Source organism: Tyto alba, unplaced genomic scaffold (assembly GCF_018691265.1).
Source record: "Tyto alba isolate M040663 unplaced genomic scaffold, T.alba_DEE_v4.0 Super-Scaffold_2, whole genome shotgun sequence".
Taxonomy (NCBI): domain Eukaryota; kingdom Metazoa; phylum Chordata; class Aves; order Strigiformes; family Tytonidae; genus Tyto; species Tyto alba.
Genome location: NW_024881282.1, coordinates 51087048 through 51109813, shown reverse-complemented (window position 1 = coordinate 51109813; position 22766 = coordinate 51087048). Strand labels below are relative to the sequence as shown.

Here is a 22766-nt window from a genome sequence, read left to right as displayed (position 1 = left end):
TAATTAAACATGGGATTTTTCATTCTGGACACACTCAGCAGCACACATATTTACTTACAGTGGGCTAAAAAAGCTTCTACCTGCTCTAAATCATGAATAATGAATTGATTCTCTCTCTACCCATGCTATAAAAGAAGAACGAAGAGGTGGTTGTATATTAATATACGTAACCTTTATTTTTAGAGTGACTAAACACGTGTCAGGTTAAAGAAACTACCGAACTCCTGAATTACAACTTTAAAATGTTTTTCTTTTGCTTTTATAAAAAAACCACAGCAGAAATATGAATGTGTGTGTATATATATATACACACTATTATGTAGCTTAGGTATGTTAGATACTATAGTTGTAGTGCTACAAGGTATTTACATGTGAGAAAATCTGTAAAGCTACTATGAGTTTGGAGGCTCAACAGGATTTTACACTGATACTACAGTCATGCTTCATTAATTATGGGATTAAGAACATTTACTGAATCATTAAATCTTTAAAATTATGAAGTACTTGCAGACTATCTGTGCAGGAACAGAACAGCATCTCATAAAGGAACTTCCCAAAACATGTCAAAGGAGAAATATTAAAAGCCTCCATATATATTTTAAAAATGCAGGTTAACATAAAGTCGCATGCAATACTTAATGCAGAATGCAATGAAAAGGGTGCTGTTACCACCAAGGTTTTAGCTGCATCTGAAAGTGTCCATTACAATCATTTTGCATCAGACAGGCCATTGGCGTCTTGTTTATTCTCCTCTTACACCACCCGTGAAGCACCATGTGATTTCCTCATCTTTTCCTACAGTAATAGCTTATTCTTGAGTGGTGAAAGGACAAAAAGGGTTGTCATGTCCTTTCCGAAGTAGGCATTTAATTGACGTACTATGTCTGTAATACCAAATCACTTAAACTACAGAGTATTTTTTCCTCAAAAAGCACAATGCCAGTTTCAGTAACGTTCTAACTTGGGGACACATCCCTAGTACCTCTGTACTTTATGAATAGTTTCTTTCTCTGAGAAAGTGTCTTTCTCCGTATTTTACTGAAATACTCTAACTTAAAGCAGAAATTGCGTACCCAAGGCACCATTTGAAATCAGGAATGTGAACCAAATGTGTAGAAGGGAAGTTTTAGACTTTTATGGGTGTCCCTTTTCAAATTTTACAAGGCACATTTGGAATTCAGCTGCTACAGATCAGGTATCTCCCAGAAAAAAATAAAATATTTACTAACTCTCTATTCAAAGTTGACAACGACGTTTAGAGCAGTAGACTCGGTATTTAAAAGCATCAGAAAATTTGTTTGGAAGGAAATTAAAGATTATTCTAATGTGGGATTTGTAAATTTATTTTTTTTTAACAGTAATCATGTAGTTGAAGCTAACCCAAAATGCAGGGTTGTGGATATGGCATGTTAGGAAACCAGTAGTGATACCATTATGAAATACAGAAGAATGTATCAAAAGTAATAGACTGTGACCCAAAACGAAACTGTTCTCTCTCATGCCATCCAAACTCAGAAACACAAAACCTGAAGTAGAAACAGTAGAATGAAAATTAGGTGATGGAAATTTTCCATTGATGCTTGAAAATATTTGCTGTGTGTGTGGGAACGCATGTGTTTTATGAAAATTAGGATGTCCCTTTAAGCAATTTTATTTTATTCAACTTCTTCCAAAACATTGGGCCTTAGTAAAGGAGGTGCGCACTAACTTTCTGTCATCCTTCCTCCGCTCTAGCATTTTTAGCCTAACATACATCTTAAGCACTAGTCTTTCAGTTAGTGCTTCAGAGCAGTGTTTGAGCCTACAATACACAGGAATACCTGAAAGGGTTAAGATCCCGTTTCTTGAAACTCCATCTATTCCTAATGTGATCGAGCAACCCTCTGTAGTTCCTTTAAGTGGCAGCAAGACGGCATAGGATTTTCTCTTCCTTAAGCTGCTTTGAAAGCACTATCATGGACTGAAAAACTTGAAATAAAACAGGAGATGTGGCAGACCTGTGTCCTCAACTGACTGGAGACAGAAGCATCAGCTCTCTGCAGCGGTCTGCTGTTGATTTAGGATACTGCTATTTTCAATGCAGGAGTGAAGTGCTTTTGCTACATAGTGTGGGAGCACCTGCTTGTTGTTGTGAAGGACTTGGCCTGGCTTAAACTATGATGTAGTTTCAGGTCTCGCTCTAAGAAAGCAATCCTTTACACAGTGTCTAATAGAAGGACTGTAAGTGTAAAAGCAAAACAGTGTCACAGGGACATATAATACAATATAATCAAGCATATGTACCAAAGAGTAAATAATCAAGAACCTTCTTTCAAACCTCAGGCATGTGAATGGGCTGAGCTGTTGGAGACAAGAGCAAAGCTCTTGGTATCAGCTGCATCCAAGGAAATACTCACATCCTGCCTGTAAATCAGGAGAAAGCTGGACAGTAGAATGTGGGCTGGCATGTTCTTGTACAAGCAGTGTGCTTGAAGTTCTTTAGATAGGAATCAGGAGAGGTCATCTTTCCAGAGATTTACCTGTTTGGAGTAACAAAACCCAGCGAACACTAAAAATCACAGAATACACTTAAGTTATTTGGCTTTCCACACTGACCTCTCCAAGCAAAGTTGTTAAAACATAAATCTCTCCTGCTTGGCAATGGGGTTTGGCAAGGAGGTGGCTGTGGACCTTACTGGGCCCTGCGCGGTGCGCCCTGAGGGGTGGTTCTGTAGTCAGGCTTCAGCAAGGCATTGACATAATCGGTCAGCAGTGGTGGTGTTTGGGTTAAAACGTGACTGAATGGCTTGTTTTCTGTGAGGAATGAGGTTTGGTTAGGTTTGGTTTTTGGTTTGGTGTTTTTTTTTTTTTTTTTAAATGTTGTTTTTGAAGCTTTTCTTTGGGGAGACTGTTGAGATGGACCTGTTAGTACTTTTTTATTTTCAGTTCCTCCGTGATTTAGTATTACTGGTCCCCTACTATATTCTTCCATACAGAACTGAGAGATTGTGTATGACTGGAAAGAGGGATTGTAGCTTGTCACTCATGGAAGCCCCACGTTAAGCTCCTGGATCTTTTTGGTAGTATTAGAATTATGTAGAAGAGAATACAATTACAATATATAGAATTACTCGCCTTGTTTCAAACCGGGCAAGTGCTTCCCACCTGTGCGGCAGCCCTGCTTCACCTCGCTCTTGGGCCACCTCTCGTGATGAGCAAGGTGCTAAAATGGGACCTGCTGGCATCTGATGGGGACTGAGAGTGCTGTGGCTACACTAAGGTTTTAAGAAATCGGCTAATGGATGAAGATACTACAGATCTTTAATCTGTAGTCTAGAGAGAATGGGTTTAAAGCCCTTGTGAGCTCAGTGTATTCAGAGTTGCTGGTGTGCCCAAAGGTAACTGAAGAACAGCTCATGGGAAGGAAGGATTGAAGTCTGCAGGTTGGGGAGAAGGATTTGGGCAAGAACTGGTAGAGGTGGGGCCTCCTTGCATGAGGGAGAGGTGGAGGGCCATAGAAGATGGTCCGATGAAGTGTAAGTGACCTTGCTCCTGTGGGAAGGGGCAGCAACCATGGTAAGCAATGCTTCCTGAAGACCCTTGTCAGTTGCTTGGTGGTCCCCTTCCAGCTGCTTTCAGCATTGCCTTATAGTTGTCCGTCATGTTTCCTTCCAGCAGGAATTAAAATCTCTCTTTCATCCCTAGGCAAAGACAGTTGCCAGACTCCCCACCAGACTCTGGATCGGAACCATGTTCTCCACCACAGCTTCAGAGTAGGTCACATGAATTCGGTCTCCCAAGCTCGTAAGAAGGTCTCTGGCTCCTCTTCCTTGTCCTTACTTTCTTTTCTGTTTACTTCTTGCAGCCCCACGGTATGACCCTACATGGCCCAGTGGGCTGCAGCCTCCACTCCCATGCCCATCTGCTGTGGCACCCAGCAAGCTTCCCTGCAGGTTCATGGAGACTTACTCTGACCCCAATGCCAGTGGGCATCTCTGCACCATCCCCCAGGGCTGCTGCCTGAAAACAGAAAGTGCTGTGACTCCTTGGAATAATTCTGCATCCTCCAGCTGTTTGGGTTTTAATTATTCATACTTTCAGCCAAATGCATCTCAGATTTCTGGGTAAATGATAAAGGTTTTATGCAATGGGTGAGACAGATACAAAAAAAAAGTAGAGCTGGTAGAAGACAACGGTTTAAAACTGGTGTAGAATCCCTGTGGGTGTAGCATTTTCCACAGGAGGGCAGTGTTTAGACATTTTTGAGACACCTGTGGTTGAGTGTTTAACTATCTTGACGTTCAGATTGGAAGTAGGAATGGATTTAAATTTTGAAAATGTTACAAGGCTAAAGGGAGATCAACAGGTGCATCATAACTGGATTATTCAGGGATTTTGCAATACCTATTGCAGGGATTTGTCCATAAGGATCTGACAAGTAGCATGAGACAAAAAAAAATAGTCGTATCTATGTAAGCAAGTGAAATGGTATTCATATAACATCTGCCATATTCACCCACTAGCATGTTGTGGATGCATAATTATTTAAAATACACTCAGTAGTGCAAGCATCCAACCATGATACCTATTAAGAATGAATTGACTGATGCATGCCAGAGGGGGACCTCTCTGGTTGTTGGCAGAGAAATGTGAGTTCACCAGTGGTAGTCATGGGCTTGCACATGTTCTGTCCCTGTCTCCTCTTCTGTACAGAGCTCAATTATGTGTGAGATGTTTTCTCAGTGGAGTCGTTTGTGTTCTTTGTTTTCCAGTGGAAGGTGCCAGTTAGTCAAAATCATATTTTTTTTTTTGAGGGAATACTTTGGTTATTGGAACTTAAGATACAAAATAGTTCTTGACCAAACATGGAACTTTTGGACAAACCCAGAAAAAGAATAGCAATGTGGTGTGTAGGCTTTTTTCTGCTCGTGTCTGCACCTTAGTTTGAGTACCTACTGGGCCTGACTGAGACATGGAGTTTGGCATGTTTTTTCCCCCCGCCCAGAAGGAGTGACCATCTGTCAGGATATTCTAGTTTACATTTTATAATATCAAAATTTTGGAATAAGGTTCTTTTCCTTTGCAGAATGGAGCGTTTTTTGAAATGTCACTTTCTGGAAAAAGGGAAAGCTGTTACTCAGCAGTTGCCCCTTGAGATTTCTTCATTAATGCATTAGTTTAACTGCTTCTAGTGTTTTCTGTATAAGAAGGAAAGTGAGTTCATGCTTGGTGCAGCACAACTATTCAAGATAAAGCTGTGATTTTAATGCAAATGTCAGGAAACGGTAAAACCCTGCTGCTTACGCATTGTGTAAATTTTTATAAAGAGATCAACTTCTCTATTCATATGAAGTAAAAAAATAAACTAATTTGTATTTTTGAAGAAAAAATTGCATAATTCAGCTTTAAAAAACCAACAACAATCACCTCCTGGCAAATCAGAATTTGGGTGATAATACAGTTAGAATGAGATACGTGGGTGTTCTCATGTTGCAAATCTGCAATATCTGTATTTGAACTTACAAATGAGTAACATAATGTGTGTTTTTGAAAAAGTATTTCTGCAGCATCAGGCAAAAAAAGGAAGCTCTCACAATTACTGGGAGATGCCACTGATTCTCCAGTCCGGTCTCAGGACTCCAGACAAGGTAATCAACTGCGTGAAGATGAAATTTAATGTTTTGTGCCGTAGACAAGTAAAGAGCACAGCTCCTTCTGGCTCTGAAAAGGTAGTGATATTAGCTGTCTGTACTCCACTATCAGGGTTTGGAGGAATTTACCTTTTCAGTGTTTTTGAAAAGCAAGACCTCTTTTTATTTGGTGAAGAGAGAAGAAGCATTAGAGGTTTGTGTTTCATGAGAACTCTCTGGACAAAATATTCTGCCCTTCTCCGTGTGTGAGCCTGCAGTATACAGATGATACTATACTCTGCTGACTTTGCTTGGTGCTAAATTGACTGGGCAAAGAAACCATCTTGGGTCAGCTTAACAGGGAATTAATGTGATGGATGAACAAACAGATTGCAATTTCCCTTTATCATCTCAACTCCATATTTCTGCAAAGTGTAGCCATGCGCAAGCTTGGTAAAAGCTCATGTTCTTCCTCACGCCTTCCCCAAATTAATTTGATTTGTTGTTTTATCAAGATAAAAATGCTAAGCTTATACCAGTTGATACAAAAAAGCTTATCAGGCATGTACAGAAATGGATCAGCTTCTGTGAAGTGTGAGGCTCTCTGTGAATGAACAGTTTGTAATGAACAGTTTATCTGAGGAATTTCACCCTTGTCTGTAAGTGGAAGATCTGGAAGTTGCATGTTACTTCTTCAAAGTAAGTTATTTTTCAGCATTAAATCCATCTTTTAGAACACTTTTAATGAGTAGCAACTGGATTTAGTAGGTTACTTTTCTTTTGGTGTCTTTTATTTGATCAGTGTTGCTTGATTGTGAATAGTCCTCTAAGTCTGCCACTGCTGGAAAGACAGGATGAACAGATGCTTCTGTATCTAAAATTGCTATTACTGTTTTTAATATGTAAAGACATGGCTTTAAAATATGCTTTCCTTGGGAGTCACTGTTAATAAAAATGCACTGGCACACGTGCTATTGGAAAAAGAGCACGGCCATTTGTTGAAATGACATGGGCATCATTTAAAAATGAGATGCGAATTTCTTTACTGTGGGTTTTTTTTTGTTGTTTGTTTTTTTTTTTTTTTGTTTTGTTTTTTTTTTTAATATTTTCACTCTGTTTATGTCAGATGTGGGGAATTGCAAATGAAGTTTGGGCCTGAAGTGATTCTGTTGGCTCTGTCTTACTGTGCTGCCACTGGCTGCACATGGATCTTAGCTTATATGCTCAATGACATATTTTCTCCTGCCCTTACTGTGTTTTGTTTACCTGTCTCTCTTATGACATTCTCCTCCATCTTCATAAAATGTATAATATCTCAGAAAGCATTAACCAGTCAAACAGATGTAGTGATAAGTGTGCTTGCTGTTGGAAAACTATGCGTCCTGCTCTGGAACAAAGTACCTGTTGCAGTGAGTTGGAGTATATTCAGTTTAAACCTGTAGTAGAGAGAATGGGAAACGTATCTAATTATTTTGCTTAATTGCTTCTTGCAGTATTGCAGGTTTACAATAAAATACGTAGATTTCCTTTTTTTTTTTTTTTAACTTTTTCTCCCCAAAGGAAACTATCCATCCTTTTGGGGAGGATAAAAATAGGAAGTGCAACTTGTGTAATAGTTTGCAAATCAGAAAAGCTGAAAAATTTATTTTCTAGGGCAGGGGAGTATAACGCAATCTTCAGGAATAACTGCAAAAGACAATCAGATTTAAATATATGTGCCATATATTTGTGCTTTATTTGTATGTATATATATGTAAATATATTTATAAAAATGTTTATGCAGGATTTTTGGCTAGTGGCAAAAGTTACAACTGAATTGTCACTATCTTTCCACAGCAACTGTTAAGGACTGTGCAGCTGAAGTGCAAGAATATGACAGTGATGGACAGAATGCAGCTTTGGAAAAATGCTGTCAAGCTCTAACATGGCAACCATATCAAACTTCTCAGTGGAACAGCTTATTTAACTCTAATTATGAAAAACTGTAAGTGCTGGTGTTTGCACTTGGAAAAAATGGTTGCTTGGTTTTTTTTTTTTTTTTTTTTTTTTTTCTCCTGGTATTTTAGTTTTGTAGAAATAAATGATACTTCTGGCATCCCTTGTTCTTACTGAAAATAAGACTGGAGAAGGAGGTATAGCAGGCATGATGGAATATGAATCTGCAGATGTATCAGATAAGCAGGACTTTAAACACTAGTTGAAATTCATGCCAGTTTTTCTGATTTCTGCTCAGGGATTTAGGGGCAAAATCAAAATGAGTTTAACTTAAAATACCTGTTAATTTTTTTATCTTTTGTCAAGCACATTGGGGCAATTAATTACTGAGCATATGACACCTTTCACTATAATGGCCTAAAACATTAAAGAAAAATGGAGATAGGAGATACCTGTAGTACTTCTGGGCTCATATAACCTAAGTCTTAATAGCTATAGACATATATATATATGGCGCACAACTGTGTAGTCAAAGATTTAGAGTTTTCCTGTATAAATCAGAACTGTAAATAATTTTTTTGCCGCATGATCTGGCAAAGGTCATTCCAAGTTCACTTTACATCCCAGGTTTTCTCCATTCTAGTGTTTAGTGAATGATCCCTTTTAACAAAAGCCCTTCTACCGTGTCCATTTATTCCCCAGGATTGGTGCAAACTGTCACTGTCTCCATGGGACTTAAATAGCATAGTAAATTTCAATTTTCCTCTAGTCCAACTTGATGAAAGCACTCGTGGGAGTTCGGAGTGTATCAGTGTCATTGTTGGACACTGATGTTTGTGTACAGCCTGATAGGGGCAATACACATCTTACTGTGTCCCACACAACCCTTCTGAGGTAGTGACATGACAAGAGACAGCTCAGTGTCTACACATTTCTACTCACTGTGAACTGGATGGGCCAAGGAAGCTCCAGCAGTGTTTGTGATGTGAATTGTCACTCTAGGTAGAAGTGGCTTCCAACTCCTGTTACGCTTTCAGTCCACAACTACTTGAGAGAGCTGTGAGCAGATGGTGGGAGAGCAATCTAATTACTACTTAATTACTTTCTGGTTCCCATACACTTAAAATTGAAGTTCCAGACTCAAACTTCTTGGTGGATTGTATCAACATAGGCAATGTGATGCTGAGAATTAAAGCATCCAAATACATGTACTCTTGCCATTACTGTGGAAGGAGATTGAGCTATTATTTGCAGAGGAAGTCAGTGTTGCTTTTAAGTGAGCTCAATGGCAGTGCCTGTGTTCCAAGATGCACTGTAACTATGGCACAGTGCACAGATTTTGAGTAGTGATCCTGTATTCTGTTAGCCTCAAAAGGGTGATGTGCTTATCACTGGTCAACGTAGATGGATTGGTCCTGTACCTAGAAATTGCTGTGCCCACTTTAAGGGCATTTCTCAGGTTAATTACTGTTTTCCATTTTATTCATCCAGTATTTTAACCTTGTGATTATTTCATTTTCGCAACAAAATGCTGTAGGCTGAGGTAGATTCATTAGAAAAAGTTACCATTAATTATGCCCTGCATTCTGTCTGCTTGGCACTTTCCTAGCCCCTTGTCCCCCTACAGTTGTGATTGGTGGGACTCTGTTCTGAAGATGTTGTCTGAAGACTCAAATTCTGAATAGAAAGAGGAATTCAAAGTGTATTTCTAGTAGAGGTGCTTGTGTGACAGAGGTATCCCTCACTACCTAATTGTTCTTCCAAGTTTTACTGTACTGCTTGGTAAGACTGAGCATTCTTTGTGTGATCAGATCAAAATTAGTATTTGCTCTTAATTACTGTAAGTGGCAAACTCAGAAAATTATAAACATGAAATTCCTTTTTGGGAGTCATTGTCCCAAGTAATTCAGTGTGGAGAAATGGAAATTTATACTTTTGCTGCTCAATCAGCTTGTCTGCATGTAAACAAATACTCTGAAATTGCTTTAAGAATATCAGCTAATGAGCTTTCTTCATACCTAAATCTGAAAAACAACTCTTTTCCCTACTATGGAGTAGAGACATTTCCTACATAAATAAAAAGAAGTATCAGCTGTAGGAAGAAACTGAAGAAATTTTGCTTCATTAAGAATGATGGTTTAAGGAGATGGTAGACACTTCGTTATAATATTAAATATGAATTAACATATGATTTAGTAGTTTTGAAGTAGTTACAAAGTAGTTTTCTCCTTATTCCCTGTCCCAGGTAATCAGTGATTGTTTGAAAGGGGCCTTTTGTTCATAATTTATAAAAACCTAATAAAGTCTGTATGTTTCTTGTAAATTCTGTACTTTTTTATTTTTCCAACTAATAATGTGGAAATGAATGGATGAATTCTAAAAAGCCATCTTCAGTAACTGTGTTAATGAGAAGTTCTCAGTAGCATCAGACAAGATCATCATTATCAAACTTCCATTAGCAAGAAAAGCCAAAGCCCATTTAAGATAACCTTGCTATGTAGTCCTGTTATTTCAGAATTATCCATCACTTAAATGAGAGGACTAGAAACATTGTTGAGATGATGAGTTCACTGGCTCTTCAGAAAGATCTTTTGATACCTGTCCTTGTTTGCTGTGAATCATAAGGGCAGAATACTCTTTCTCTTTGGGTGACAAATTAGCCCCTTGAATAAATAGACTAGGGTGTCCTATAGGATGGGGTAGGATGGACAACATTATAAAGGAGAATTTTGTAGTCATCTGGCCCCGGGGTCAGTACTGATAGCTTTTCTCCTATCTTGAGTAAAGCCTTATTGGAATCCCAGCAGTTTCTGCAAAAGCACTTGATGTGGGAATTCAGGAACAAACTAGGGACTCTTGCTGGCTCATTAGCACGTTGTTGTCTGCAGCACTCATTCAGCTCTGGTTTTTATAGCAATGTTATAATGAATGCTTGAATACTCTAAAAGGTTTGGTTGTGCTTTTAGGTGCACAGAGTTCCTTTATACCAGATTTGTAAGTGAAGATTATGTAAGCCTCTCCACCTCTGGTTTCCAAACGTTTAATGTGTCAGACTCGAATTAGAGTACATTTTATATGCATTTTCATTTTTACACCTCTGAGAGGCTAAGAAGAAAATACTCGTAGAGCTGGTGAGTGTAAAGATGTATTTCAGCTCCCATTTTGTCAGTAAAAATCAGATGGATTTTAAGATCATATAAAAAATAGGAACTCAAGATGTCCTTCAAATATGCCTGTACTTAAAGTTGCTATACTTCCTTCTTGTTTTTGCAGACCTGCTATTGGATATCACATTGTCACAGATAAAGGATTTAATTTTTCAACAACAGATGATGCCTTTGTGTGCCAGAAGAAGAATCATTTCCAAATCACAGTTCATATTAGAATGACTGGACATCCAAAATATGTCAAAACTCAGCTGGGGGGGAAACCAATAGAAAAGTTTTACTTGAAAATTTTTGGAATAAAGGCAAGTATTTCTCCTTTTGGTGATTATTACTTTTATAAGTTAGTATGTGATTATCCATAAAATGAGGTAAATAATTGAAACAAACTATCTTCTTTGTAATTTCTGACAAACTGACAGAGGAGAACTCTTTTAAGTTACTAGTGGCTTCTGTATGGAACTCTTTGCAAAAAAAAAGCGATGTTTTATGGATGCTTGTGCTGCTATATGCTGAAAGACATCATGTTTGCCTGTTTGCCATGGTTTCACTGACTTCCCTCTCTTTGGCTGAAATTTTGTTCCCTCTATGGGGAGTTTAAGGGCATCAGCTGGTGTGTAAGTGGCCAGTCTACCCATTAGTCAAAAAGACATGTTTATAAAAACCAGTTCAGAAGGCAAAGAAAAAGAATGAAATCTGTTTTTCCTGAACAGTTTATGTGAAGAAAACCAACAAAATTTCCCCATTTCTTCTTGCCTGTCTTTCCATTTTCATTTTAAAAACCAAATTCTTCCCAGCCAGTAAAGGTCCAGAAGCTTGCATATACAGAAGCAGTAAGAGAAACTGTAATCTTTTTGAAAGATTTTATGAGTTTTTTTACTTACTACCAAAATTCAGTGATTTAAAAAATCCATGTAGCTGTTTTACAAGGCAGTTGCTACCAGATTTGCTTAATGCGTTCTAATGCAGAAGCAATTAGCGAATATTACTGTCATCTGTTCCCATCTGAAGCAAAGTGCTGCTTGGTACCATTACAGAAAGGTACAGAAATTTACATTAAAATAACTTCTGGAACTACCTTGCATAAGTTCAGTTCTCATGTTAAATATCTACATTTATGCTTTGGGATAGAATGAGGCAACAACAGTCTAGATTCAGAAAGCAATTTTTCTTTTTCAAATTGATGCATGACTTTTTTTTTTTTTTTTTTTTTCCCCCACGAAGTTTTGGGTCTTGGGTCTTCAGACTAGCTGTCAGGTGTCAATTGATCAGGAGTCAGTTCCTGTGTTAATTTCTATGTAGTTCCATGAGAAATGAGAGATATTTCACTTTTTAAAACACAATTTACCTATTATTTTCTATTTAAAATTGTATGTTTGAAAATGTAATATTCGTGACATTTTTGAAAGTTCTTTTTTCTTTGTAGGTGGAAGCTCCAAATCAAACAGTTGCTATTGAACAGTCTCAGTCAGATCGAAGCAAAAAAACTTTCCATCCTGTTAAGTAAGGATTTTGAGAAATTATTCAATTTTATTTCAGTACGTGATTGAACTGAAATGTGAAGTAGTTGTTTCCTGGAACCACAGTAGCTCTAAGCCAGTTTTCTGATCTTTATCCAAATTCCATTCTGGGTGTGCACATAGAATCATAGTAGTACCTGGTCTCCCTTCATGAAGGAAAATTTTCAGCAGCTTTACAAATGTGTTAAGTATGCCTATCCAAAATATTTATATTTACCTAGCAACACTGCTGTATGGTGTTTAGAGCTGTATGGCAGATGCATTTCCCATCTTAAAAAATGTCAGTAAAGTTTCTGTTCTACATGAGCATGAGATGTATTTTCAGTGCTTTTAAGGGGGAGTGCCTCTGCTAGGAACTTAAGTGCGGCTTCCTTGGAATTCTGCCGTTCTTCTGCATCTTAACTCACTGGCAGAATCAATGTTTGTTCTTCTGGCAAACATGTCTCCTGTTGGAGCTGTTCTGTTCTCTATAAATAATTAAATGAGCCTTAAAACAGAAAAAGATAAGACAGTGTCAAGTTTGACAAGTGCTGGGATAAAGACTGCAATATATAATCTACAAAAATGAACTCTGATCTTGGGAGAAGAGCTAATTTTTCACTAAATTATCTCTATCATGGCATTTTTCTTCATTTTGCATACTGACAAATAGATTCTGTGTGTGTGTAAATTGTTTCATGGGTGACCATTCAATGGACTGTGGTTTTCTCCCTGCAAACTATTTATTCATATTATTTATCACTTGCAGGAGCATTCACACTATGTATTTGAGACATAGGTGTATATTTTATACTTCCAGACACACAAATTAGGTGCAGGTGAAAAAAAGAACAAGTAAAATTTATTTATTTTAATGTGGAAATTCAGATCCAGTAATAAGCAATGTTAACTTTGGCAAGCAACAAATACACATCATATGGAACATATACGGTTTTATTATGTTGAAGACTGTGTACAAACAGACCAAGAAACACAAGACTATTACTAAGAACAGTTTCCCACTGCTGGTGCTATATCCTGTTTATCTCCTTGACACAGTCCCTGTGTTTTTAATGCATTTTTATAAAGCAGGGTTACTGCATTTTTACTGGGATTCCTCTGCTTTTTTTCATTTGCTAGTTTTTCTTGAAACTGTTTTAATGAGTTTGAGGAAATCTGACTTAAGCCAGGTAGATCTCCAAATGCTTATTTCCCTGATCTTGTTTCCTTTTCTGTTTTAGAGTTGATCTGCCAGGGGACCAGATAACTAAAGTAACGCTGGGAAGGTTGCATTTCAGTGAAACAACAGCAAATAATATGAGAAAAAAGGGGAAACCTAATCCTGACCAGAGGTATTTCTGTAGCTAGTTGGCCTCTGTGTGTGAAGTGGACAAGAGGTCTACTTTAGAATGTCACTGATGTTTTTGAAAAATCTCAGTGTTACCAAATCTGAGATTTTATTTCAAATTCTGTGATATTTGGTATCTGCTTAAAGGCCTCTCTTCTAGAGTCACAGAATGATAAGAGAATAAAAGAAAGTATCTTATCCTCATGGTTAGAGATTGTTTCAGGAAATCATAGCCAGAATGATGGCTGATGAAATCAGGAAGCCAAAAAAACAGATAATAATTTTCTTCTGGGGAATGAAGGGTCTTCACTTTTGAGTCTTCATTTCTTAAATTTGTCAAAATTATTGTAATCTTTGATCATTTTCAGTGATTGTGGGGATTGAAATAGCATATTACTTGAGAGCGAAGGTAATAATTTTTCTTTCATATTGTAACATAAATACATTTAGAAAATGTTCTGGCTATCTTTTTATGTATCAGTAATAGCAGCTGTATTTAAAACTTTTTATTTTTTTCTGTGAGAAGACATTACTTCAATGATTGTCTTGATTAAATCAATTTCAAATTAGATACTTCATGCTGGCAGTTGGACTGTATGCTGTCTCTCAGGACCAATTCTACCTACTGTCTGCAAATGTCTCTGAAAAGATCATTGTGAGGGTAGGTAAAAATTTATATTGCTTTCATGTGAAAAGTTTTTACTGTTTTGATATTCACAGGAGATTATGGGGGGTGATTCTTGGGCATAAAAATTACCACTGACTCAAGAATATTGAAGAAAAAAATGTACAGTTGCATACTGTATGAGTATGTTGTCACCTTTTAATTATTGGGATTTTAAAACATTAAAAGTAGTGCTGTAGAAGAATTTAAAAAGAAGCTTGTTGTGAATTCCAATACAAAATATGTTGATTTTTCCAGATTGTTTATTCTTTGAAGTAAAACAATTTCCTGCACTTGCCAGGAATTTGGTAAATGCTTTCATTGGCTAGATGCTTCATTTTCAAAGGAGGATGAGAAGGGAAAAAAATACAAGGAAAGAAGATCAAGCAGCTCTAGGAAGATTGAGACCCATAGCTGCCCCTTTCCAGTGTGTTTCCAGGGTGTGTCAGCTCTTAATTTGTTGGTTGTAATATAGGTTTCAAAATAGAAAAGGGAAGAATTGGTCTCTCTTCCTGATGACCATGACTTTTCAGTCCCCTGATCCACATAAAGTTTTCCTTTGAATACTCAGTTTTAGCCTACAGTTAAGGTTAGGCTTGGAAGAGGGAAGAAACCCAGAGCTCTGTTGTAACAGGAGCTATGGAGGGTTAGGGTTAGGAGAGAGAGAAGGTACAGAGCCCCAGCATGAGTGAGGTTGCAAGGGAACTGCCAAGGGAAGGTGGAGACTACCAGAAGCTTTCAGTCCTGGCCCCTTTTTCATGCGACTAACAGCTGGTGGTTAATGTTTGAACTGGGCATAGTCTAGTTATGGTTATTTCTAAGGTGAAAATTATGTTTAGGGCTTAGAAAGATAGGAAATGCATAGGTGCGATGGTGGGGCTGTGGAGGATGGTGAGGGCCTTCAGAAGGTTGCAGTTCAGTGAACTTTTTTGTGAGGGCCAATCAAGGATCTGCTTCTTGTTTGCTGGGAGTCTTTTTAGTCCTTGGCTTATGGTGAGGAATAGGCTTAGCATTTTGTTTTAAAGTCAAATAAGACCAAGAGCTCTAGTGTACTAAGTGGGGCTCGGAAGGGGCTCCTAAAGAAAGGTGAGGGCTGTCAAAAGCTTTTAGTCCTGGCATCATTTTTTGTAGGCCATTGCTTGGGTCCTTTTTGGTGGCACATCGTCTGCCTCAGTTTATGATTACAGTCTGGTTTTGCATTTGGGCTTGGAGAGAGCAAAAGTGCAAATCCCCAGTATGTGTGGTGTTGCACAGGGGTTTCCAAAGTAATTTGAGGGCTTTCAGATGGCTTCAGTCCTGTCTCCTTTTTCATCTGGGCCATAACTTTGCGTCCTCTTGTGCCATAAACCCTCTTCCTGCAGTTACGGCTAGGTTTTTGGAGGGCGATATGGCTGAGAGCTCCTTTTTGGGTACAGCTGGAAAAGGGCTTTGGAAGCAGTGTTTGGAGCTCAGTAGTTTTCTGCCCTGTTGAGAAGTTTTATCATCTTGGCCGTTGCTGTGGGTTCTTTTATTCCAGGACACCGAAGCATGGTGTTTGTATCATTCCTGCATATTTAGTTCTTTTCCTTTTCTGTCCATTTCCACAATACTGCTTTCGTCTGAATTTCTCTTTCTGCATCTAGCAGTGTTACAAATATAATCTCTTTACTAATTTGAGTAAGCTGCTGAATTTTCATGTTTGACTCATCCTTGGGATTCTTGTTACCTTATAAGATATATATTTTTATGTAACATTTAGAAATTTACATTTTTCTACCATTTCTAATGTAGGTTCTTTTGAAATTTCAATGAGGAGAGCTCCTTTGATATGTGTGAGACAGCTTTTTAATAGGAATCCAGGGAATGAGATTTTGCAAACCTGGCCACTATTCCAGACAAAGAAAAGAGAAGGCAGAAAAGCAGAAGGATCAAGAGGCTGTGATTTGAAGTGGTGAAAATATCAACAGGAAAGATGTAAAGAAAAAAAAAAAAAAGTCATTTTCCAGATGTCTGACAGGGCTTCAGTGGCAGGGTACAGTGAGCCAGCCACTGGCTACCTTAAAGTGGCAAAGCTGTGCAAATGCGCTGCAGGAGAAAGCAACTCATGTTCTGGCCCTTTATACACTCAACAAAACTACCAGCTGAGTAGCGGTTATCAGGCATATCAGATCATGCTCTAATTGTGGCAAACAGGGATAAGTGCAGAGCGCCATGTCTTGTAGATGGCAAAGCCTTGTGAAAGCCAGGCTTCTTTAACTGAGTGTGAACTTTTTATTGTGATCATACTTTTGCTCACACTCTGTTTTTAAAGATTGAATTCAAAGTTTAAAAAAAACATTAGCAAAGTTAGTTGTTGAAATCAATTGCCTTTTCTAATTATACACACTCAGTTGTTTTGTTGGTGCTCTTTGAAAGACCCTGTTTCCTTGACATGAAATCTCTAATGAGTGAATTTAAAACATTACAGAAGATTTTGTGGGCTACATGTGTTTAATCTCTGCCTTGTTTGCTCTTTTCTGATTTCCAGCCTCAGCTAAAATTTATTGGTGAATAAAGAATGATTATGTGGCATAATATCAAAGTTAAAATTTGGAAAGCTTTGGACATTGACAATTTAGCTTAAGGTGATAATAAATAGGTTTCAAGAGAAAAAAAAATGAGGCCAATGCTGTGTGAGCAAAACCACTTAGAAATGACTCCACCTGTTTTTTTTGTTGTTGATGATGTGTTAGAAAAGCTCTTGAATACAATCTAAATATTAAAGATTCGGCATTTCATTTTCCCTGAATTTCTAATGGAATAAGCGATATATCTGTGCTATACTATATCTTTAAACATATTTTTTTCTTCCAGGCATCTAACCCAGGGCAGTTTGAGAATGACAGTGATGTACTGTGGCAGCGAGGACATGTTCCAGAGACGATAGTCTATCATGGTCGAGTAGGAATTAACACAGATGCACCAGACGAAGCACTGGTTGTCTGTGGAAATGCAAAAGTTATGGGCAGAGTCATGCATCCATCTGACAGCCGAGCAAAACAGAATATCCGGGAGGTGAGGGCTGTGGAGTATTTAGGGCATTTACGTTTGCACCACAGCACATGTGTGGATCATTGTTCTGACACGTAAAGCTGCTTCTTTATCCTGGCTGTGCTGAAATGCTGGCCTAAAGAAACCAGATGTACCACTGCGCTCTGTAGAACCATTGCCTATGGACTTTGGAAGAGGCTGTCTGTAGAAGCTGGGATATCTATGTAAATGGGAGTTGTCAGGCTGAAGGGTAACTGGAAATACAAATACAAATAGCACTCTGCTGATGGGGAGTGGGAAGATTGTCCACATTTTTCAATGTGAAGATTGGCCAAGTGGCCGTGTCAGGTTTGTTGCTATCTAGGTGATGTCCCAGATGCCGTGACATTCCTAGTGAATCTTGGTATTTGTCCAACTAGGTTGATACAAATGAGCAGTTGAGAAGAATTACACAAATGAGGCTGGTGGAGTATGACTACAAACCCGAATTTGCATCTGTTATGGGAATAAAAAACACCCATGAAACAGGTATTCAGCCAGCTCTGTTCCCATTTTCATTAACTTCCATTGTTGTTCATTGTGCCCTAGTGCCTTTTAACACCCTGATATTTCATCTCCATTTCTTAGGATACTACAATTGCATGCTTTGTTGTTTATCTCTTGGAATATAAAATTGTCAAAATTAAGTATTTCTGGTAATTTTCCAAGTTCTGTCTCAATATTTAAAGATAGGAGGTTATTTTTCCAGAGATTTAATGAGAATGAAGTACGTGATCACAAACAATTTTGTTCTTATTGCAGAGAAATGGAAATTCTAAAGGTTTCTGTTTGTTTTCTGTGATATGGAAAAAAAAAGTGAAATCTTAGGTTTTCCTACCGTAGAGAAATTCTAGATTGTGTTTGGCCCTACCTGGAGCTTTTAGGATGGGCAACTCAAAGCACACAGCCATGGTCAATGATATGCCACTGTGTTTCCTGACTTTAGTTTCTGTTATCTTGTGAACAGGAATAATAGCCCAGGAAGTGAAGGAGCTTTTACCTCAAGCTGTTAGAGAAGTTGGAGATGTTGCTTGTAATGGTGGAGAAAAAATAGAAAACTTCCTCATGGTTGACAAGGTATGGTCTTAAGAGAGAAAATGGAGGTGTGTATTTAGACTGTTCTTTTTGTATATGGATCCATAAAACCACACCATCCTTTATATAAAGCTGTAGGCCTCCACATGTACTTACAAAAAGTGGCAAATCACTGAGAAATTATGAAGCACCAGGTGTTAGTAAATGGCTGAATCTTCTAATGACAAAAAGTATTTACATTAAAATCTCATTATAATAATAAATAAATATACAGTAAAAAAGGCAAAAAACTAACTTTGCTGAATAAAGGTGGATAGTGATTTCATAGCACTGGTCCAACAAGTGGGACTCCAAAACATTCTTTTGTGTTTACATTAATTAAGTGTTCCAGAAGTGAATTAAGCAATGATGGCATTCTGTTTGTTAAATAAGAACTTCCTTACTCTAATCCTGACGTAATCACTTCATACCAAATACAAATCCTAGCTCTTTGTGCTCTGTGAGAAGGGTTTTTTGGCCATCTGAAATTCTTATTACAGCTTCAAAATCATATATTACGAAATACTTGTGACACACAAAGTAATTACCATGCTCACAGGTTGGAAATAATGCCTTAGTCTTTTGTCCTGTTTACTTCCCCTCCTTTTCCTGCAGAAATAGGACTGGAAGGGGCTGTCAGTCACAGAGTCCAGTCACACATGACTTGTCCTGAACATTGCTCAGAGCAGCCCCTCTGTTGTGCGCTGGTTCACTGCAGGTCAAGGACCACTTCCCAGCTTTTTCCCACTTACAGCTGATAATGGGAAGAATCTTGTCTGGATGATGTCATGAACATGATCCTATATTCATTATAATCATGCATTCTTTCATTATTCTATAGAAAACATAAGTTTACACCACCAGACTTGGAGAAAATGTCTATAAAGAATACTGCATTTCACTTGTCTTCTTTTGACTGGCTACAAATAAGTTAATTTCATAGGTTAAATCTGCTAGGCTGTATTCTATATAAAGGAATCATGAATTAGACACTTTGGATAAACCTGTGGAAAGAGCACTTTCTAGAGATACTGTTGAAAAGGAGACTGTTAGAAAATTTGCTGTGTTTGGTCAGGGTTCCAGCCTGTAGCTGATTTCTAGATGCGCATAGAAGATCAGTGGTGTTAGTGACACTAGGCTCTTTTTGCTCTTGAGCCTTTCCTGTTACATTGTCTGACAGCTGCAACATCATTTGCATTTTTTGAATCCCCCCTCCCCCCTCAAACTGCCTGGGGTAGTCAGTTTTTTTCTGACAAAACCTCTAGGTTGGACAATTGAGCTTCTGATTTATATCTCTATTTGCTGAAATATCACACAAAATACCATCTGCAACAGTGCCTGACAGTACTGCTGTTTGGGCCCATTGTGTTCCCTTTCTCTTCTGTAGCTTGGATCTCTGGACAGTGCTTGCCAGGATGTTTTCCAGGGATGTGAACTAGCAAATGGAGAAAGCCTGCTGCATCCTGCAGGTCGTGGTTCGGCTGTGGATGTGGCCCAAGCAGGAATGAGTTGTTATAGCAGTGGCTTATTTGCTTCTTAGCATTTTCTTGACTACTTAACTAGGTTTGGGATCACTTCACAAAACATTTTGACATTGTTTTACTACAGTGAGGTAAATCTGTGCTTTCTCCTCTTTCTCCTAACACCTGTGGCAAAGCATGTGAATGTGAAATCTGTGACCTTTGGGGTGACAGGGCCAATAGCTCAGCACCTTGAGCTGGAAATGGACAGTGCTTCATATTTTTGCGGTTAGTTAGACAGGTGATGAGGCCTTGAACTTTGTTTTCTCACATTCCAAATTTAGTTCCAGATAAGAAGGATATTGGCTGATTTGGTTGTGTCTCTTTGTCAGTTACCTGTTTTGGAGCTGTCAAACTCTGTAAAATTAATCAATTCCATTACACATTCAAGCCAGGATTTGCTATTTTCTCAACTGTGTGGAAATTTGCTATTTTGGGACAAGAATCTTTCTTCTCTTCTTAATTGCACCGTGCTTACTACTCCTTCATCAGCGAGGCAGTTAAACTCCATTTTCCCCAAAGAAAGTATTCCTTCACTGTGCCAGATGAACCATTTTCTCAGCTAGTTGAAGTCACCTAGAAGAGGTTCATGCATGATTTGAAGAGAATGGAAAGGGCAGCTGCTACATATCATTGGTATGAGGACAAGTGACCGTATAAATGATTTCACAGTTCCAGACACAGGAGGTTATTTTGAAGTCACTTTTTAGTTAAACAGACTGCTGGTCTTCTGGCAGTACAGAAGTTTGCAACTCATCAGTGATACCTGTGCTCCGGTTCTGTTTATACAAAATACTGTCTGTTTCTGTAGAATGCAGTCACCTGTAAAAGAAAGGTGTGTGGCATTTACAACATGAAAGGCAAAACTCTGCTTTTGCCTTACTTCTGCATGACTTGACTAGACTGGAACACTTAGCAATATTAACTGCAGTAATAGCTTCATCCAAAGTTTAATGGCATCAGTCTGATCGTACATTAGTATAAGAAAGTAGTTCTTTCAAACACAGCAAAGAAAGCTTGCAGTTACCATGCTCCTTCAGTGGATCAGTAACCATTTTTGGCTCAGAAGTGGATAAAATACTTACTACCTTCAGAAGTGGATGAAATTCTTATTACCTGGATGGTTGTATTGAGGGCTTCTCCAGCAGCAGATTGATACCTAGATGATAAGCAGGGGCTAGAATAATAGGAGGCTTTTCCTGGGTAAAATATTCAGAGGGAGTAAATGGAGTGTGTCTAAACTGTGTTAGTTGCAGAGCTGATCATGGTATTAGAATTTATAGGACTCCTATAAGAGGTTGGAAAGGTTGAAGGGGAGAATAAAGTATTATGCCATCACAACTTGATCTCTGATTTGGATCTTTCCCTGTCTCACCAATTCCTGTATAATTCAAGTTATATGTACAACATGGATAGAAACTCTGGCTTGTCCAAGCCAGGTTAGTCAATCCTGTAGGCAGATAGTTGGATGTACATTTTGCTAAGGGATTCTGTAGTCTGTGTTCAGCTGCAGCACTACAAATCAAATAGAAGATGCCTGTTGTGGCAGTGTTAAGGTTTAAAATTCAACACAGTATGACTGTAAAATATAGTTTAAATTCTTGATCTACAAAGCCCTTTAGCTTCTTCAAATTTTTCTGCAAGTCCTCATTTTCAAATTACAGCAAATTGAACATAAGCAATTTTTACAATCTAGCAAAAGGGTTTTATAGTCATAAGTGTATCCCACTTACAGTGGGATAACTTGTGTTTGCATGTTAAATATTCAATGTATCCTTACATAGGTGAATTCTGTACTCATTACTACTTGTTACATCTGATTGATGTACATACTGTATGTACTTTTTTCATTGTTTTGCTTCTCAGGATCAGCTCTTTATGGAGAATGTTGGTGCCGTGAAGCAGCTTTGTAAACTAACCAACAATCTTGAAGTAAGAATAGAAGAATTGGAACAGTGGAATATGAAACTGGCCAGGCTGAAACGGATGAGCAGTTTAAAATCAACAGCCAGTGAAGAGAGCAAAGTCAGGTATCTCTGTCAGAGGTGTTCTCAGATAGTTGTCACAGAAATTGGTGAAGTGGTTTCTGTGGTAGAAGCAAAAACTGATTTTGCTTGACAGTGGAGTTCAGCTCATTTCCAGCATGTAAGTTGTGCAAAAAATGCAAATTTCTCATATTTTTTAACTCACTGACAAAATTAATATTTGAAGTGGCTGTTAAATCACAATAATTTTTGTAATTGCTTCAGTTGCATAAAGCAAGGGCAGATTATGTCCATTTACAGTTCTGGATCCTGGAACTTGCTGCTAGGAGAAATATGCAGAGCTTCTTCAGCAAGAAAGAATCTTCATTAGTGCTTCAGTGGAAGTGATGAACATTTCCTATTTCTAAACCATTTCCCCAAGTTTTCTTTGAAATCAAATGTAGCATTTAATAGCATTCACCTGAATGAAGTAACTGGAGGCCTTTGTTCTTGAAAATGAATCTGCTGACACTTCTGCCTTTCTCATTTTAAATGTTAAAATTGCAAAAGCAAGTGACATTAACACTCTATTGAAAATGCCTCTTTTTCATTTACTAGTTGCTGAAGCATTTGAATATTAAAGAGATCTTGTCTCTTACAGCAGGTATAGTCGAGCTACTAGTCTTTTGCCATCAAAAAAATCAGTCCTGCTAAAATCCAGCAAGGTGAGTGAAATTAAATATATGAAATATGCCTATGAGAGAGTCTTTGTAAGTGCTGAAATATTGGTGAAAGCTTTCATGTTTCTAAATTTAGAATAAAATTCCTTAGCCAGAATTATTTACTGCCATGCTAGAAGCTTAAAAACTAACCGTTCAGAGATAGAAAATATGTCAGACACTTCTGCTTCTTGCCTGTCCATTGTGTGTGTGAGCAGATCC

At 38.0% G+C, this 22766-nt stretch overlaps 1 protein-coding gene across 1 annotated transcript in view; it reads left to right on the top strand.

The window, feature by feature from the left end:
• MYRFL (myelin regulatory factor like) overlaps positions 1 to 22766 on the top strand; it is a 48427-nt gene that overhangs the window by 7539 nt on the left and 18122 nt on the right. Inside the window, exons 3-15 of the mRNA XM_032999941.2 lie at positions 3685 to 3752; positions 3845 to 4103; positions 5536 to 5627; positions 7446 to 7593; positions 10818 to 11013; positions 12135 to 12211; positions 13449 to 13559; positions 14126 to 14216; positions 17052 to 17252; positions 17648 to 17756; positions 18235 to 18344; positions 21728 to 21891; positions 22487 to 22550. Coding sequence (XP_032855832.1) covers positions 3685 to 3752; positions 3845 to 4103; positions 5536 to 5627; positions 7446 to 7593; positions 10818 to 11013; positions 12135 to 12211; positions 13449 to 13559; positions 14126 to 14216; positions 17052 to 17252; positions 17648 to 17756; positions 18235 to 18344; positions 21728 to 21891; positions 22487 to 22550 — 1690 coding nt within the window. The remainder of the gene's footprint in view (positions 1 to 3684; positions 3753 to 3844; positions 4104 to 5535; positions 5628 to 7445; positions 7594 to 10817; positions 11014 to 12134; positions 12212 to 13448; positions 13560 to 14125; positions 14217 to 17051; positions 17253 to 17647; positions 17757 to 18234; positions 18345 to 21727; positions 21892 to 22486; positions 22551 to 22766) is intronic.